At 23.3% G+C, this 19,348-nt stretch overlaps 1 protein-coding gene across 3 annotated transcripts in view; it reads right to left on the bottom strand.

Moving 5' to 3' along the window:
- Positions 1-14,899, bottom strand: part of LOC117169231 — a 43,619-nt gene extending 28,720 nt beyond the window's left edge. The window contains exons 1-4 of one of the 3 annotated variants that reach the window (XM_033355498.1): positions 14,801-14,899; positions 8,805-8,915; positions 3,782-3,970; positions 269-394 (exon numbers count right to left, since the gene is read on the bottom strand). In XM_033355498.1, coding sequence (XP_033211389.1) covers positions 269-394; positions 3,782-3,970; positions 8,805-8,915; positions 14,801-14,809 — 435 coding nt within the window. In that variant the 5' untranslated portion in view covers positions 14,810-14,899. The remainder of the gene's footprint in view (positions 1-268; positions 395-3,781; positions 3,971-8,804; positions 8,916-14,800) is intronic. The other 2 variants (XM_033355506.1, XM_033355514.1) reach the window with 2 other exon arrangements.
- Between the last annotated feature and the right edge of the window lie 4,449 nt (positions 14,900-19,348).

Here is a 19,348-nt window from a genome sequence, read left to right as displayed (position 1 = left end):
TTTAAATTTAAATTAAAAATCTTTTTTGTTGAAACTCAATTACTTACTTGAAATTTGAACTACCTAGTCAAAATTTCAATTGTTTTATTATTAATAATTCATCATTTTATACTTTGAAAATCGAATAAAAGATGTTTTTTTTAAATTAGTAAAAATAATTTTAAAAATTTCCAAATTTTTTCAGAAACATATTTTCATTTTTTTTATTTTCACCCAGATAATAAATAAATACTGCACTTATATTTTTAGGAAATAAGTTCTGTTATACCTCCAAAGGTGCTGAATTCTCTGCCGTCTTATTTTCCTTGAGAACAATAAATTGGGTACGATTTTCAAAATCTAAATTCTCTACATCCATGAGACTCGAAAGTCTTTCCGTGTTGGACAATATATTCTACAAAAAATAGTGCACATTTTACATTTTATGATTAGTGAGATAACAAATTATGAATTATTATTTTATTAATGCCAAGTATGCAATGCAATTTCATGTAGTATAGCTGTCACTTCACTTACCGACCGAGCAAGGTTCTGTTTCATACTGATAATTACTACATAATATATTTCTACAAAAACCTTTCCTATAGTAAAAAAACTTATAATTTTTTTTTCATTGAAGAGTTGCTACAAATCATTCCAGAAAGTCAGGAAATATCAGGAAAAACCTGATAGGGTTGAAAAATTTTCGAAAAACTAAAGTTAAAGTTCATTTTTTCTATTATATTTAAAAATCGCAACTATTTCATTAAAAATTAATATCTTTTGGTTGAGGATTCAATTTATTTTGTTCAAAAATCAACTTTTTTGGTTGAATACAACTTTTTTAGTATAAAATTAAAATCCTTTTTCGTTGAAATATCAAATATCTTTTGGGTTTCAAAGTGAATTATTTTTATAAGAAATAATTTTTTTGGTTGAAAATTTATTGCTTTGACTGAAAATTTTATTCTTCTAGTTTTAGTTAAAAAAATCATTTTTTAGACGAAAAAAAAACAAACTATTTTGTTTAAAATTCGTTTTTTTTTACCTTTTTTTTGAACCTTTTAATTATTCTAACTCTGGTTGAAAATGTTTTTATTTTAGGTAAAAAAAAGTTGTGATCAATGAAAAAATAGGAATTTTCAACCAAATTATTATTTTTTTTTTAAATATCGACTATTACTTTTTTTCTTGACAAGTAATCTGCTTTTGTTGAAATTTCAATTACTTGGTTAAACATGAAAATATTTTCATAAAAATTATTTTTCTGTTTGTTTAAAATTAATTTTTTCAACTAAAAATTAATCCTTTTTCGTTGAAATATCAAATATCTTTTGGGTTTCAAATCGAATTATTTTGATAAGAAATAATTTTTTTGTTTGAAAATTTATTGCTTTAACTGAAAATTTAATTCTTCTAGTTTTCGTTAAAAAATCATTTTTTGGACGAAAATGAAACTATTTTGTTGAAAATTCGTTGTTTTTTCCCCTTTTTTTAAAACATTTTAATTATTCTAACTCTGGTTGAAAATGGATTATTTTAGATGAAAATTCATTTACTTTGCTGAAAATCCGTCTTTTTTGATAGAAAATTAATCTTTTGGACTGAAAATTTAACGAACTATTTGGTTAAAATTCATTTGTTAAAAATGATTTTTTTTAGTTGAAAATGATTCAAATATTTGGTTTTAAATTTCTCTATTTTATTGAAAATTCTAATTTTTGGGAGAATATTTAAGCTCTTGGTGACTGATTCCTCTTTTTGGTTGAAATTTCTTAAAAAATTCAAATATCTATTCTATTCATATCTATTCTATCTATTCATATCTATTCATATCTATTCAAATATCCGTTTTTTTTTTGTAAAAGAGTTATCTTATTAGTTGAAACTTTATCGTTTTAATTGAAAATTAATTTCTGTGGTTGAGAATTTATTTTACCAACTAAAAAATTAAGTATTTTATTTTTGATCGAAAATTTATCTTTTTAGGTGAAAATTTATATACTTGATTGAAAATTCATGTAATTTATTAAAAATTTGTCTATTTTTGTAGAAAATTCATCTAAATGGTTGAAAATTGTTCTTTTTGGTTGAAAATTAGTTTTTTCTTATTTTGAATTAATTTTTTTTAACTAAAAACATAAATGTTCCATTTTTTTGTCGAAAACTTATCTTTTTTTGATAGAAATTTAATCTTCTTGGTTGAAAATTTACTTTGATTTTACTACAAATTAAGTTTTTTAAAGAAAATTTGATAGTTCTACATTTAGTTGATTTTGTATGAAATTTCACTATTCTATTTTTACTACGAATTCATTTCTTTGGCTGAAAATTAATTTCTTTTTAGTTTAAAATTAATTTATATAATCTAAAGCTGTCACTATTGTATTTTCACTTCAAAAATTTATATTTTTAGTTTAAAATTAATTAATTTTGCTGAAAACTCGTATTTTGTTTGTTTAAAATATACTTTTCTAATTGCAAATTGACCTATTCTATTTTTGGTTTGTGAATTTATTTTTCTTAGTTGAAAATTTATATATTTTATTGAAACTTTTTTTGTAGGAACTTCATCTTTTGGGTTTAAAATGGAATTATTTTGATGATAATTCATTTTTTGGTACCTAATTAATTGCTTTAACTGAACATTCAAGTATTTTATTTTTTGTGGAAAATTTCCTTTATTTTATAAAAATGTAATCTTTTAAGTTAAAACATGTTCTGTTTTGTAGAAAATTTAATTATATTATTTTCTTTTAAGAATTCATTTCTTGGATTGAAAAAAACAGATTAAGTTAACCATTATTTTTTGTTTAATAGAAAATTCATATTTTGGTTGGAAATTCCATTATTTGGTTAAAAATTCATATTTTTGTTTGAAAATTCATTACCGCCATTAAAAATTAATTTCTTTTGCTGAAAATTCATTCCTTTTTTGTTTAAAATTAAATCCATTAAACTGAAGCTGTAACTATTCCATTTTCACTTCAAAATATATATTTTTAGTTAAAAATAATTGATTTGGCTGAAAACTCTGTTTTTTTTTCTTTAAAATTTACTTTTCTATCTGCAAATTCAACTTTTCTAGTTTTTTTATATATTTTTATTTACAAATTTTATATTTTTATATATTTATATATTTTATGTATATTTTATTCAAACTGTATCTTTTTTTGTAGCCAATTCCTCTTGTGGATTTAAAATTGAAATATCTTGCTCGGAATGACTTTTTTTTTTGTTGAAAAATAATTGTTTTAACTAAAAATTCCTCTATTTTGATTAAAAATAATTTTTTTGTGGAAATAAACTATTTTGTTGAAAATTCGTTTTTTTTTTGGGTTGAACATTTCTTTTTCTCACATTTAGCTATTCTAATTTTCGTTGAAAATGAGTCTTTTTTTTGTAAAAAATTAATGTTTAAGTTGAAAATTCAACTATCTGGTTAAAATTTTTATTTTTGGTACAAGATTCATCATTTTAGATAAAAAAAATTTATTTCTTATGTTAAAAAATTATCTTTTTGATATGAAAACTAAACTAAAAAGTGTTTAGGTTGTATTTAGAAACAAAATTGTCTTTGCCCTTTCCAATTTCAAGCGCTACATTTACCCGAAAATTTTAAATAATCTTATTATTATTATTATTATTATTAAAGATAAAAAATACGATTTAAAAAATTCTAATTACCGAGGGTCGGCAATGCAGTTTCCCGATAATTAAGATTTTAACGTCGGTCGGTAACTTATCAGGTTGGCAAGTGGAGAGACAGCTTTACTACTTTTTTTTGAAAAACTCAAAATACCTTCGAGGGAATAGCATTTTGCTTTAATTTTGCTTTTAGCCTCGGAATTATGTGGATACTTCCATCCGGCATTTTAGTTACATAATTCAGTTCAATATCTTCATGTCGAAAATGTAATTCGCATATAGCATTTACGTCATTCAGACGCATTGAAAGAGCTTCTTCCCACATCTTTTTTAGACTTTCATTCTGTGAAAGTTAATTCAAAATTAACACATTTCAAAAGAAATGTGCACCAGAAGTGTAAGAATAAAAATAATTTTTTTTGAATCAATTCTTTACGTTGCAGCAAAACCAATTTTATAAAATTTAAGTTAAATTAATGAACTTAAGTCTATAAAAATTTTTTTATTATATTTAATTTTATTATTTTATTATATATTTTAAGGTGAAAATTAAAATGATCGATTAGGCTTCTTTTGAAAAAAGTCGATTTGTGTTTAATTTTATATAAAAAAAATATCCTTTTTGAACAAAGTCGATTTTTTTATTCAATTGATTTGAAATGCAAGAATTTTTGAATGTTTCTGGTTTTTCGGGAAAATTTTTGCCATTTAAATTACTAATTAAATCCAGAAATTGGCTTTTTACAAAAACAGCCCGATAGTTAATTAAAATTTTTTTATGTTTGTAGAATATCAAAGAACCAAAATCAATAAGAAAATCCAATTTAAAAAAATGTTTGGCAACACTGACCATTTTTTTAGATCAATTTTTACTTTTCATATTGATTAAATACTAAATCCGACTTTTTTCAAAAATAATTTTACTGGTTATTTTGGGACTGAAAAATCCCGAAAAATAACATTTTGGAAAGTTTAAAATAACCGAATAATAAACTTTCCGAATTGGAAAATTCCCGAATAATAAAATTCCCGCCAGAAAATTGCCGAATTAAAAAAATTAAAATCTATTCCTAAATATTATTAATTAAAAATACAATAAATATATTTTACCAATATTTAAAGTTTCTAAAATTATTTTTTAAAATTCGAATGACAATAATTGAAAAAATGTATATTTCTAGAGGAAATTTTGTTTTCAATTATAGTTATTTTAAATTATAACAATAATTTTAGAAAAAGCATAAACAATATAAATAATTTGTTATACAAATATTTAATTTGTGTATTTTTAATAAATAAATAAAATTTATTAACAAAAAATTTAACTCTTTATTGCCTTTAGTTGTGTCAAAGAAACAATAAATAAGTAAATAAAATACAAAAAAAATGAAGGCAACATTTACCATACTTTTTTGGGAAAATTTTAGCATTTCATATAAACTAAATAGTTGTTGAAATAAATTAAAATTTCCTTGGAATAATTTAAAATTGAATTTTTGTAAAGCTTTTGTAAATTCATTGGAATTTGTAAAAATACACTAAAATATTTTATATCCTTCGAAATTCCCTCAAATTATTGAAATCAATTTCAAATTTCTTGGGGTATTTTTAAATTTCGTAAAATATTTTAAATGTTTTTAACTCCCTTAAAAAATTGCAAAGCTCTTGAAAATGTCTTAGAATCCTCAAAAATGCCCTAAAATCTTTGAAGTCTCTTTAAACTTTTAAAAGCTTTTGAGAATTCCTTTATATTTTCTAAAATTCTCTAAAATATCTTTATTCCTTTGAAATTCCTTCAAATTATTTAAAACCATTAATAAAAATTGTGGAATCTTTTAATATAGGACCATAAAATATTTCAAATCCTTTCAAATTCTTTGAAACTCTTGAAAATTCCTATATATTTTTAAATATTCCCGAAAATATTTCAAATCTTTGAAATACCTTCAAATTATAGAAATCGATTTAAAATTTCTTGGAATCTTTTAAAACTCCGTAAAATATGTGAAATATTTTGAAATACCTTCAAATTTTTTTCCTTGGAATATTTAAAAGTATCCTAAAATCTTTCAAATCCATTAGAATACCTTGAAACTTTTTAATATTCTGGAAAATTCCTTTAAATTTTTTTTAATTCTCGAAATTATTTTAAATCCTTTGAAATTCCTTCAAATTATTGAAATAAAATAAAAAGTTCTTGGAATATTTGTAAATTCAGCAAAACATTTGACATATCTATAAACCCCTTAAGACTTGTTCAAGCTTTTAAAAATTCCTTTATATTTTCAAAAATACCCTAAAATGTTTTTAATCCTTTAAAATTCCTGCAAATTATTTAAATCCATTAAAAACTTCTTGGAACATTTTAAAATCCTTTCAAATTATTGAAATAAATTGAAAATTTCATAGAATCTTTTTAAAATCCGTAAAATATTTAAAATCCCTTGACATTTGTAAAGGTCTTGAAAATTCCTTGGAATGTTAAAAAATTACTTAAAATATTTCAAATTCTTTGAAACTTTGTATAGCTTTTTAAAAATCCTATATGTTTTCAAAATGCCTTAAAATGTTTTTAATCCTTTGAAATCCATTCAAATTATTTAAATTTATTTAAAACTTCTTGGAACCTTTTAAAATTTCGTAAAATATTTTAAATCCCTTGCAATTTTCTAAATCCCTTTAAAATTATTTGGTATTTTGAAAAATAATCTAAAATCTTTGAAATCTTTTAAAACTGTTTAAAGCTTTTGAAAATCCCTTTATATTTTTTAAAATTATTATTAAAAACATTTCAAATCCTTTGAAATTTCTTCAAATTATTAACATAAAATAAATCTTCTTGTAATCTTTTTAAATTCAGAAAAATATTTAAAATATTTTTAAATCCCTTAAAACTTGTTAAAGCTTTTGCAAATTCCTTTATATATATTTTTTTATTCTCTAAAACATTTGCAAACCTTTGAAATCTCTTCAAGTTATTGAAATCAATTGAAAATTTCTTAGAATCTTTTAAAATTCCGTAAAATATTGGAAACAACTTGAAATTTTTAAAGCTCTTAAAAAAATCCTTGGAATTTTTAAAAATAACTTAAAATCTTTCAAATCCTTTGAAAATTTTTACAAATTTTGGAAAATCCTATATATTTCCAAAAATACCCTAAAAATTGCGTAAAATATTTGAAATCATTTTAAATTTTCTGGCTCTTGATAATTCCTTGGAATCTTTAAAAATAACCTAAAACATTTGAAATCCCTTGCATTTTTTTAAAACTTTTGAAAATTCCTGTATATATTTTTTTAATTCTTAAAAATATTTGTAATCCTTTGAAATTTCTATTATTGAAATAAAATAAGAACTTCTTGGAATCTGTTTAAATTCAGCAGAATATTTAAAATATTTTTAAATTCTTTTAAAGATTGTTAAAGCTTTTGGAAATTCTTTTATGTTTTCAAAACTTCCACAAAATATTTTTAATCCTTTGAAATCCCTGCAAATTATTTTAATCTATTAAAAGCTTCTTGGGATCTTTTAATTTTTCGTAAAATATTTGAAATCATTTCAAATTTTCGAAAGCTCTTAAAAATTACTTGGAATCATTAAAAACAACGTAAAATCTTTGAAATCCCTTAAAAATGTTTTAGAGCTTTTAAAAATTCCTTTATATTTTCTCAAATTCTCTAAAATATTTGTAATCCTTTGAAATTGTTGAAATCAATTGACAATTTCTTGGAACCTTTAAAATTTCGTAAAATATTTGAAATTTTTTAAAGCTTTTGAAAATTCTTTTACATTTTAAAAACTTCCCCAAAATGTTTTTAATCCTATGAAATCCCTGCAAATTATTTTAATCTATTAAAAGCTTCTTGAAATATTTTAAATTTTCGTAAAATATTTGAAATCATTTGAAATTTTCTAAATCTCTTAAAAATTACTTGGAATCATAAAAAATGACGTAAAATATTTAAAATCCCTTAAAATTGTTTTAATTTTTTTTCATTCCTTGATATTTTTTCAAATTCTCTCAAATATTTGTAATCCTTTGAAATCCTTTCAAAATATTGAAATCATTTGAAAATTTCTTAGAATCTTTGAAAATTCCGTAAAATATTTGAAATCCCTTTCAATTATTTAAATCTATTTAAAAATTCTTGGAATATTTTAAATTAACAGGAAATATTTCAAATCTTTTGAAATTCTCGCAAATTATTTAAATCTATTAAAAAACTTTTTGGAATTTTTGAAAATTTCGTAAAATATTTGTAATTCCTTGAAATTTTCTAAAGCTTTTGAGAATTCTTTGGAATCTTTGAAAATAACCTAAAATATGTGAAATCCATTAAAATTTGTTAAAGCTTTTGAAAATTCCTTTATAAATTCAGAAAAATACTTGAAATATTTTGTAATCCCTTAAAACTTGTTAAAGCTCTTAAAAATTTCTTGGAATCTTTAAAAATGACGTAAAATATTTGAAATCCCTTAAAATTTTTTAGAGCCTTTAAAAATTCTTTTGTATTTTCTCAAATTCTATAAAATATTTTTAAATCCCTTTGAAATCTTTTCAAATTATTGAAATCAATTAAAAATTTCTTAGAATCTTTTAAAATTCCGTAAAATATTGTAAAAGCCTTGAAATTTTTAAAGCTCTTAAAAATAACTTGAAATATTTCAAATCCTTTGAAACTTTTTATAGCTTTTGAAAAATCCTATATATTTTTAAAAATACCTTAAAATGTTTTTAATCTTTTAAAATACCCGGAAATATTTCACATCCTTTGCAATTTCCGCAAATTATTTAAATATATTAGAAATTTCTTCGAATCTTTTAAAATTTAATAAAATATTTTAAATTTCTTAACATTTTTTAAAGCTCTTGAAAATTACTCGGAAACTTTCAAAATAAACTAAAATCTTTGAAATCCCTAAAAATTATTAAAATCTATTAAAATCACTAGTAAAGAACACCCTAAAATATTTCATAAGGATTTTAAAAAATTTACAAAAAATTATAGACCTAAATTCGATAGTTTTTCACCCCCTGGCTTAATTTATTGGAATAAAAGTATATAAATAAATCAAATTAAATAAAAGTAAAATAAATAAACTAACAATAATAACTTTATCTTAAAAAAGACACTAAAATAATAATAAAAATTTTAATAATATAGTTTTCTCTCACGTGAGGTACTTTAAAGAATCTCCGTGCGGAAAGATTTTTCCTTTTCAGCCCACGGGCAGTGTTATTGCATAAAACACATTTACGGTACACCGATCTTCTTTTTACAGAATTCTGTAAACAATTGTGATACATTAATATATCAACTTTTTCAAAAACTAACACAAAAAAGTTGTTACACATAACGTCCAAATTCAGAAAAAATTTAAACAAAAAACCCTTTATGACTAATTAATTATAAAATAGAAAAAAAAATTAAATTGGTATGTCATACTGAAATTTTTTTTTAATTATTTGAATATTACAAGTGGCGGTACTTTCCAAACATTTTTCGTTTGTAATTCGTCTCGTTTTGTTAAAAATTCCATGATTTGGTTTAAAATTTAATTATTTTGTTGAAAATGTAATTATATTAATAAAAAGTCATACTTTTCATAATAAAATCAACTAATTTGTTAAAAATTAATGTTTTTTTGTTGTTTAAAGTTCATCTCGTTGGTTGAAAATTTATATAAGATGATGAAAATTCATTTCATGTTTGGTGGAAATAAATGTATTTTTTAAAATCACAATTAGTCTATTCCATTTTTGGTTTATATTTTCTCTTTTTCAGTTAAAAATGTAATTATCCGGTTAACAATTTAACTTTTTTAGTTGAAAGTTCAACTTCAAAAAATATTAATTTTCGCAACAAAAAACATAAAATTTCAACCAAATAGTTGAATTCAATCAAAAAATGAATTTTCGACCGTACAAAACAACGAACTTTCCACAAAATAGTTCAATTTTAAGTAAAAAGAGAATAATTTTTAACCAACTTGTTTCATTTTACACCGAAAAGGCTTGGATTTCTACTCAAAGAGGTGAAATCCTAATAAAACAGTTCAATTTTCAACAAAAATTATGACTTTTTAATAAAATTGTTGAATTTTCAAAAAAAGAATTAAATTTTTAAGCAATAATATGAATGACTTTTGAGGCGAAAAAGATAAGTTTTTAGCCAAAACAGGAATTTGCAACGAAACACATGAATTTTTAACTAACTAGTTAAATTTTCAATAAAAATATACAGTTTCTGCGAAAACTCAAAGAGTTAAATTTCCAGTTAAATACTTAATTTTCAAACGCAGAAAAGAACGAATTTTTAACAAAATAGTTAAATTTCCAACCGAAGAGATGAATTTTCAACTAAAATTATGAATATTTAACAACAAAGAAATTTCGAAGAGATTTTGAATTTAAAAAAATTGAATTTCTAAATAAAAATATAATAGTTTTATCCAAATTGTTTCATTTTACACCAACAAATATTGCGTTTCTACCCAAAGAGGTAAAATCCTAATAAAACGGTTGAATTTCAACCGAACTGATGAATTTTCTAACAAAATTGTTGAGTTTTCAACAAAAGAATAAAATTTTTAAAGAAAAAGATGAATTTTCAGTTAAGACGATTATTTTTTTACAAAAAAAGACGATTTTGCAAAAAACCAATTGAATTTTCAACCAAAAAGTAAAATTTTTTAAAGAAAAAATATATTTTCCACCACAACTGAAATAGTTGAATTTTCAGTTTAAAGAATAATTTTTAACCATAGAAAATAATGAATTTTCAAATAAAATCTGAATATTTAACAACAAAGAAATTTTAAGGAAATTTGTAATCAAAGTTAGTTGAATTTTCAACCAAAAATAGATTAGATTTCAACCAAAGTGTTTGATTTTACACCAAAAAAGATAAAATTTCTATCAAAAATATAAATTTTACACCAAAACCAAAATAGTTTAATTTTCAGTTGAAAAATTATTTTTAAATCTTAGAAAAGAAACAAATTTTCAACAAAATAGTTTAATTTTTAAAGAAAGAGATGCGTTTTTAAATAAAATTATGAATATAAGCCAACAAAGAAATTTTTAATCAAACACAATTGAATTTTGGACCAAAACAAAATAATTTTTAACCAAATTTTGTGACACAAAAAAATTGAATTTCTATGCTAAGAGGTGAAATTTTAATAAAACAGTTGAATTTTCTACCAAAATGATGATTTTTTAACCAAATGATCAATTTTCAACAAGAGAATTAAATTTGTAAACAAAAAGATGAATTTTCAGCCTAGAAGATTATTTTTCTACCAAAAAATAAATTAACAACAAAACCGATACATTTTCAAAGAAATAGTTGTATTTTCAACTAAAAAAAAAGAATTTCAACCAAAACTGAAACAGTTAAACTTGAAGTTGAAAAAATATATTTTCGCCCGTAGAGAACAACAAACTTTCAACGAAATGTTTAAATTTTCCACCAAAAAGATGAATTTTCAAGTGTAATATTAAATATTTAACAACAAATAATTTTAAAAATATATTTTTAATCAAAAAAGTTTAATTTTCAAAGAATAGTGAATAATTTTCAACCAAATTTTGTAATTTTACAACAAAAAATATTATACTTTACCAAAAGATGTAAAATTTCAATAAAACAGTTAAATTTTCAACCAAAAATTGATTAAATACCAAACAAAATGTTTCGTTTTACACCAAAAAAGAAAAAATTTTTATGAAAAATATAAATTTTCCACCAAAACCAAAATAGTTTAATTTTCAGTTAAAAAATTAATTTTAAATCTTAGAAAAGAAGGAATTTTAAACAAAATAGTTCAATTTTTAACCGCAGAGATGAGTTTTTAAATAAAATTATGAATACAAGCCAACAAAGAAATTTTCAATCAAACTTAATTGAATTTTTAATCAACAGAAAATAATTTTTAACCAAATTGTTTTACACCAAAAAATTGAATTTGTATCCCAAGAGGTGAAATTTTAATAAAACACTTGAATTTTCTACCAAAATGATGACTTTTAAACAAAATTAATAAATTTTCAACAAGAGAGTTAAATTTGTAAGCAAAGAGGTGAATTTTCAACTAAAATAATAAATATTCAACAACAAAGAATTTAAAAAAAATTTTAATTAAAGAAAGTTGAAATTTCAAGGAAAAGAGAATAATTTTCAACCAAAATGATGAATTTTCAACAAGAGAATTAAATTTGTAAGCAAAAAGATGAGTTTTCAGCCAAGAAGATTACTTTTCCACCAAAAAATAAATTAACAACAAAACAGATAAATTTTAAAACGAACTAGTATTTTTAACTAAAAAATATAGATTTTCCACTAAAACTCTAATACTTAAATTTTCAGTTAAAAAATTAATTTTCAACTGAAGAAAAGAACAAATTTTCAACCAGAGATAAATTTTTTAATAAAATTATGCATATTTGATCCAAAAAATTAATTTTCAACACCAAAAAATAAATTAATAACAAAACAGATAAATTTTCAATGAACCAGTTGTATTTTCAACTAAAAAAAATCCACCAAAACTGAAATAGTTAAATTTGCAGTCAAAAACAATTATTTTCAACTGTAGAAAAGAACAAACTTTCAACGAAATATTTAATTTTTCCACCAAAGAGATGAAAATTAAAAAATAAATAAATATTCAACAAAGAAATTAAAAAACATATTATAATTTAAAAAATTGAATTTTCAAAGAAAAGTGAATAATTTTCAACTAAAGATTTTAATTTTAATTTTTTTTCTTCATTTTTAAGATTTTAATTCTATCCAAAGATGTAAAATTTCAATAAAACAGTTGAATTTTCAACCAAAATGATGACTTTTTAACAAATTTGATTAATTTGCAGACAACAAAATTAAATTTGTAATCAAAAATAATAATTTTTAGCAAAGAAGATTATTTTTCCATCAAAAAATAAATTAACAACAAAATTGATCAATTTTGAAACGAACTAGTTATATTTTCCATTAAAAAAATATAAATTTTCCGCTAGAACTGAAATAGATGAATTTGCAGTTAAAAAATAATTTTCAACTGAAAAATAGAAAAAATTTTCAACCAGAGATACATTTTTAAACAAAATTATGAATATTTAATCCAAAAAATTAATTTTTAACAAAGTAGCTTGACTTTTAACCAAAAAGGGACAAATTTGATTTCAAAGTGGAAAATTGTAAAAAAAGCAGTTGAATTTTCAACCAAAATGATGGCTTTTTAATAAATTTGATCAATTTGCAAAAACAAAATTAAATTTGTAATCAAAAATATTAATTTTCAGCCAAGAAGATTACTTTTCCAATATTTATAGTTGTATTTTCAACTAAAAAAATATACATTTTCCGCCAGAACTGAAATAGATGAATTTGCAGTAAAAAAAAATTTTTCAACTGAAAAATAAAAAAAAATTTCAACCAGAGATACATTTTTAAACAAAATTGTGAATATTTAATCCAAAAAATTAATTTTTAACAAAGTAGCTTAACTTTTAACTAAAAAGGAACAAATTTGATTCCAAAGTGGAAAATTGTAAAAAAAAGTTGAATTTTCAACTAAAATAATAAATATTCAACAAACAAATAAATTTTTTAATATATTTTTAATAAAAAACAGTTGAATTTTCAAAGAAAAGAGAATAATTTTCAACCAAAGTTTTTAATTTTACACCAAAAAAGATTATAATTCTATCCAAAGATGTAAAATTTCAATAAAACAGTTGAATTTTCAACAACAGAATTAAATTTGTAATCAAAAAAATTAATTTTCAGCCAAGAATATTATTTTTCGACCAAAAAGACAAATCGACAACAAAGCATGTAAATTTCCAACCAACTAGTTGAATTTTCAATTTAAAAAATATATATTTTCCACTAAAACTTTAATAGTTTAGTTTTCAGTTGAAATATTAATTTTCACGTACAGGAGAGAACAAATTTTCAACCAAAGCGATACATTTTTAACTAAAATTATGAATATTTAATCCAAAAAATTAATTTTTAAAAAATCAGCTTGACTTTAAACCAAAAAGGAAAAAATTTTGATTCCAAAGATGAACATTGTAAAAAAAAACAGTTGAATTTTCAACCAAAATGATGATTTTTTAGCATAGAAGATCATTTTCACATCAAAAAATAAATTAACAATAAAACAGATCAATTTTAAAACGAAATAGTTGTATTTTCAACTAAAAAAAATTCCACCAAAACTGAAATAGTTATATTTGCAGTTAAAAAAAATTATTTTCAGCTGTAAAAAAGAAAAAAACTTTAACCAAGTATTTAAATTTTCCACCAAAGAGATGAATTTTCAACTGAAATAATAAATATTCAACAACAAAGAAAGTTAAAAAATATATTTATATCAAAAAAAGTTAAACTTTCAAAGAAAAGAGAATAATTTTCTACTAAATTTTTTATTTTGAATAAAAAAAAATTATAAATCTACCTAAAGATGTAAAATTTCAATGAAACACTTAAATTTTCAACGAAAATTATGAATATTCAACAACAGAATAAAAATTGTGACCAAAAAGATTAATTTTCAGCCAAGAAGATTAGTTTTCTACCGAAATACGAATTTTCAGTTGAAAACTTAATTTAAAATCGTAGAAAAGAATTAATTTCGTATTAAATAGTTAAATTTTCAACCAAAGAAATAAATTGTCAACTAAAATTATAAAAATTCAATAAAAAACTCTTTTAATTTTTATCAAAGTAGCTCGACTAAATATTATTAAATATTATTAAATTAAATATACTAAATATTATTATTTATATTCAAACTATAGTGAAGTATTTTATTAAACCATATAATGTGAATTTACATTCAGCTACTTCCTTTTATAAACATAAATTTAAAATTTATTAAATTTTGAGGTTATGTTCCACTTCACTTTTTCAATATTTTTAACATCTTTCAAAAAACGAAAAACAATTGTTCAAAAAAAAGGTATAAAAAAACTCCAGTAAAATAAAAAATAAAATAATTCTATTTCTTTTTGCTACAGATCCGATAGCTTTGCAAAAATATTATTTGGATTAATTCAAATTCCTTTTATGGATTCATGCCATTCACATATTTTGACATTCGTACACAAATCATAATACACATAGAGAAATAATTTTAAAAATATAGAGTAAATACCTCTTCCATTATTATCACGATTTTTGATAGAAATAAATAAATAATTTTTAACACAAGATTCGACCTGTGATACAGCACAACTATCAAAACAAAACGGCGGCCATTTATTGCCGAAGTGACACGCACGCTACGGTCGTCAAGCTTCGGTACTATTTCGTACTTTTCAGCCTTTTCAACAAAAAGCTATAAAAAATTTTGTTATAGTTAAAGTTCAATTTTTGTTTTATTTTTAATAGGTGATAAAACCGAAAACTTTCGTTTTGAATTTTTCAGTCTATATAAAAATTCAATACTAACCAATTCCTACCATACTGACACTCGGAGGTCTAGCGAACTTACATAAGTGCCCGCGAAATTCAAACTCAAATTAAATCCATGCAATACTACTATCCGATCCCTACCTTACCGATATATTTTTTCGCAAAAACTTTTGTCTTACATCCACCCAAATTGAGATATTAAGTTTAAATATTGGGAAATTAATTAAAAGGCACTAAAAAAACATTTTTATGTCCATACATTTAGAGGATTCACACATGCAAAAAAAAAAGGGAAATTGTTGTAAAGTTTGTTTTTTGTATTTAAGAAAACTTACGAAAATAATAATGTTCACTAGTGCCTGTTAAATAATTCTCAAAATCTTGAACTTGATATTTCAATTTATGTGGACATGAGTTGTTGCAAAAAAATATCGGTAAATACCTTAAGGGCATGTGACAATCTGTCACGTGACCAATTATTACATGTTACTATATTTGCCTCGACGGCTATATAATTAAAAAAATGTATTTATATTATGCTAAAATTTTGGAAAATGGTTTAAAATATATAAGAACAGGTCTGTCTGACCTATTTGAATTTTTATTTTGTTAAAATAATGCAATCTAATTACTTATATTTTATGCAGGGCTCTAAAACCCTGTTTCTATATTACATTCCAAATTAAAAAGTTAATAAAATTGCACTATTTGAACAAAATAAAAAACGAAATGGATCAGAGAAACGTGTCCTTATATTTTTTGAACTATTTCCCAAAATTTCAAGATAATATTCACATTTTCAAAATGATAAAACCGCCGAATATAAAACATATCACTGGCCACGGGACAGACTGTCGCTTCAAAGCTTCTGTTAAAGTTTAAGGCTTTAAAAAAGTGAAGTTTTCGAAAGAAAATTATAAAAAAAATAGCGAAAAAAAGTATGAAAAAGTTTTTGAAAGGAAATGATGAAAAACTAGCTAAAAAAAGTATGAGAGGTGGATTGTGGCTTCACAGCGGTGTGGCCAGGTTTCTTTTAGGGTACAGAAGAGAACAAATTTTCGCTTTATTATGTTTTATTTATTTATTTATTTCAGAGGGGGCTTCGGGTTTATGTTTAGGCAAAGAGTGGGGGGAACGGAATCGAATAATAAAAATACTTAGCTTGGGGGGGGGGGTTGAGCCCCGAAGCCCTCCCCCTGCCAACGCTGTTGTGTGGCTCAATAAAAAGATGAATTGCAAAGTTGGAAACCATTATTGAAGAGGAAACAAAAGATTTGGTTGGGAGGTAAGTTTTGACCAACAGTAGGTAGGTAGATTTATTCCTGATGTGCAAAACCGTTCAAAATTTCCCTCTCTAACAAACCTTTCTTTCAGTGGTATCAGAACGCGGATATCTCTGGCATGCGCAGTATGCTCGGGGTGGCACCTATTTCAGTAGCCAATGGAAAGCTGGCGGGAACTTTTAAATATGGAAATTTGCACTATTATTTTTCAGAAGAATTACAATAAGTAAAATAAAATGATGATGCTTGATAAAAGAAAAAATTTCATATAACCGATATGCAAGAGTACTTTTTATTATTCATAAGTATTTAACAATAATTTGACTATTGTAAATGCGATACGGCGAATCTTTAATACATTTTTCATTTCAGATGTTATTTTATAACAATTATGTATTATTATTTAAACCCTGAGTAATACCCCAAAGTTTCCAGTTGCGAAAAATTAATTTTAATTTGAATTCTGCTGAAAAATAATAAAATGCTTATATCCGCATTTAAAAGTTACCGGCAACTTCCCATTGGGTACTGAAGTAGGTACCGCCCCCAGTGTACTGCGCATGCCAGAGATGTCCGCGTTCTGACACCACTGCTTTCTTTTTCTTTGAAAATACTGCTTTCTGAATTTACAGTTAAATTTTGTATGAAGCTACTTTCTATTTTTTGTGTTGTTCAACTAATTTGTTGTATATTTTTTTAAGTTTACATTTCTTTCTTTTATTTTGTATTTTAATTTCACAGGCACTTCTGTAAGAAGTTCTGCAAGCACTTCTAGGGAGTGGTGAACTTTCCTATAATACAGAAAACACCAAGCAACTTTTGTGTGGCCCTAAATTTTAGAAAATACAAAAAAGCCCAATAATTTAAAAAACAATTATTATGTTTGTAATTCTCAAAATGTAATACCTTAAAAAAGTTAGCTTCCGAAAATTAAGAAAAATTACCAAGGAACGTTTGTGTGGTACTAAACGTTTAGATTTTTTTTTAAGGCCATGTGATGAGTGGTTCATGTGTTCAGATTCCTACCTTACCGAAACTTATTTTATTTCCTTAAACTTATTTTCACACGAAGTTCCACATCGAGTCCAAAATTTGAAATATTAAATGAGGAGCACTAAGAAAGGTGGGTCTGATCCTAAATTTTTATAATGATGAAAAAAGTTTTTTTATAAATACTTTTTTTTGGCTTTTCTCATCATTATTAAAATTTAGTACCAGACACATCTTTCTTAGTGCTTTTTATTTATTATAACAAATTTTCAACTCGATGTAGCACTTTCTGTGAAAATAAGTTAGGAATTAAAAAAGCGTCGGTAAGGTAGGAATCTGGTCACGTCACCCACTCGTCACCTGGTCTTAAATGATTAATTTTTTTGTAATTCTAAAAGTTTAGAACCGTAAACACATTCCGTCGGGTCTTTTACTTAATTTCATGAATTTTCAATCAAGGGTATGTGACACTCAGCGTTTCCTACTGTACTGACATTTTTATTAGATCATACCAATTTCATATGAAATGAGATATCAAGCTGAAAGTTTGGGAAAGTAACAAAGAAACGCAGGAAGTGTTATATACTAATAAAGTTTTGTTACCATCACTTCTTAAAATTCGACGGAAGAAAATTCAAATTTTCCCGCACTTTCAAGATAGCTCGGCAATTCTTAAGGGCATGTTTAATTCATCCGATTCCTACCTTATCGACATTTTTGGATTATACTAATTCCAAACAAAATGAGATATTGAGCTGAAAGTTTCGAAAAATAAAGAAAGTATGGAAGTTTTATGTATTAATCAATTTTACAGATACCATAAAATTGTATTATACATTTTTTTTATTTTTTCAAATTTATCAGTGTTTAAACGTTTCGTAGCCACTATTCTTTATTCTCCCAAACTTTCAGTTCGATATCTAATTACGTTTTAAATTCGTGTAATCCAAAAAATATCGGTAAAGTATGAAATGGATAAGCGTCACACGCCCGTGACACTTATCCGATTCCTAGTTTATCGACATTATTTTGTGGATCATGCCAATTACACACGAGATGAGGTATCCAGCTGAAAGTTTGGGAAAATATGAAAAAGGAAGTAAGGAACATTTATATGATAATCCATTTTTTAAATCGCAAAAAAAATGTTGATATAGCAAAAATTTATTAGCATCTAAACTTCATTACTTTGTTTTCTATATTTTTCTAAACTTTTATTTAAATATCTTATCTCGTGTAGAATTGGAATGATCCACACAGAAATGTATAGGTAAAGTAGAAATCGGATAAGTGTCACATGCCCTTAAGAATTTTGAGATTTAAAATACTTTTTGGTATCAATTAAAAACTTAGTTTTATTATTTCATAATAACATTTTTCATAATGAAACTTTGATTCATAATAACCAAATTTTGAATTATTGAATCTGAAATTACTAATTTTTAATGTATTAAGGCCATGTGAGCGTAATCTCAAAAAATGTTTTCATTTTTTTTTTTCAAATCCAACTTATGTTCACACGAAACGCGATATCGAATTAAAAAATTTGGGAAGTGAAATAAGAAGCACTAAAAAAAGAATTGTCTAGTCCTAAATTTGAATAATTATGAAAAAATAAAAAAATAAAATTTGTCACCAAAAACATTGTTTATAATTATAAAAATCCAGGAACACATAAGCGTTTCTCAGTGCTTCTTATTTAATTTCCCGAAGGTTCAACTCGATATAGCTTTTCGTGTGAACGTAATTTTGGGTTTGAAAAAAATGTAAAAAAAAGATTTTAAGGTTACACTCACATGGCCTTACATTTATAATTATTTACTGTTGAATATTGGAAATATTTTCTGCATTTATGTAGTGTCAGTAGTTCGCAATATTAATAATAAAGTCTACCGTTCTTGAAATTCGATTTAAACAAAATTTAAATTCCCCCGCACTTTGAAGATGGCGCGACGACTCTTATTTATAGTTTTTAGTTTCTCGGATCACCGCTAGATCGCCCATCAAGTCCACTA

The sequence above is a fragment of the Belonocnema kinseyi genome, chromosome 1 (assembly GCF_010883055.1).
Source record: "Belonocnema kinseyi isolate 2016_QV_RU_SX_M_011 chromosome 1, B_treatae_v1, whole genome shotgun sequence".
In the NCBI taxonomy this organism is placed as follows: Eukaryota; Metazoa; Arthropoda; class Insecta; order Hymenoptera; family Cynipidae; genus Belonocnema; species Belonocnema kinseyi.
Note: the sequence above shows the minus strand (reverse complement) of the source record. Positions and strands in the feature narration are given on the sequence as shown.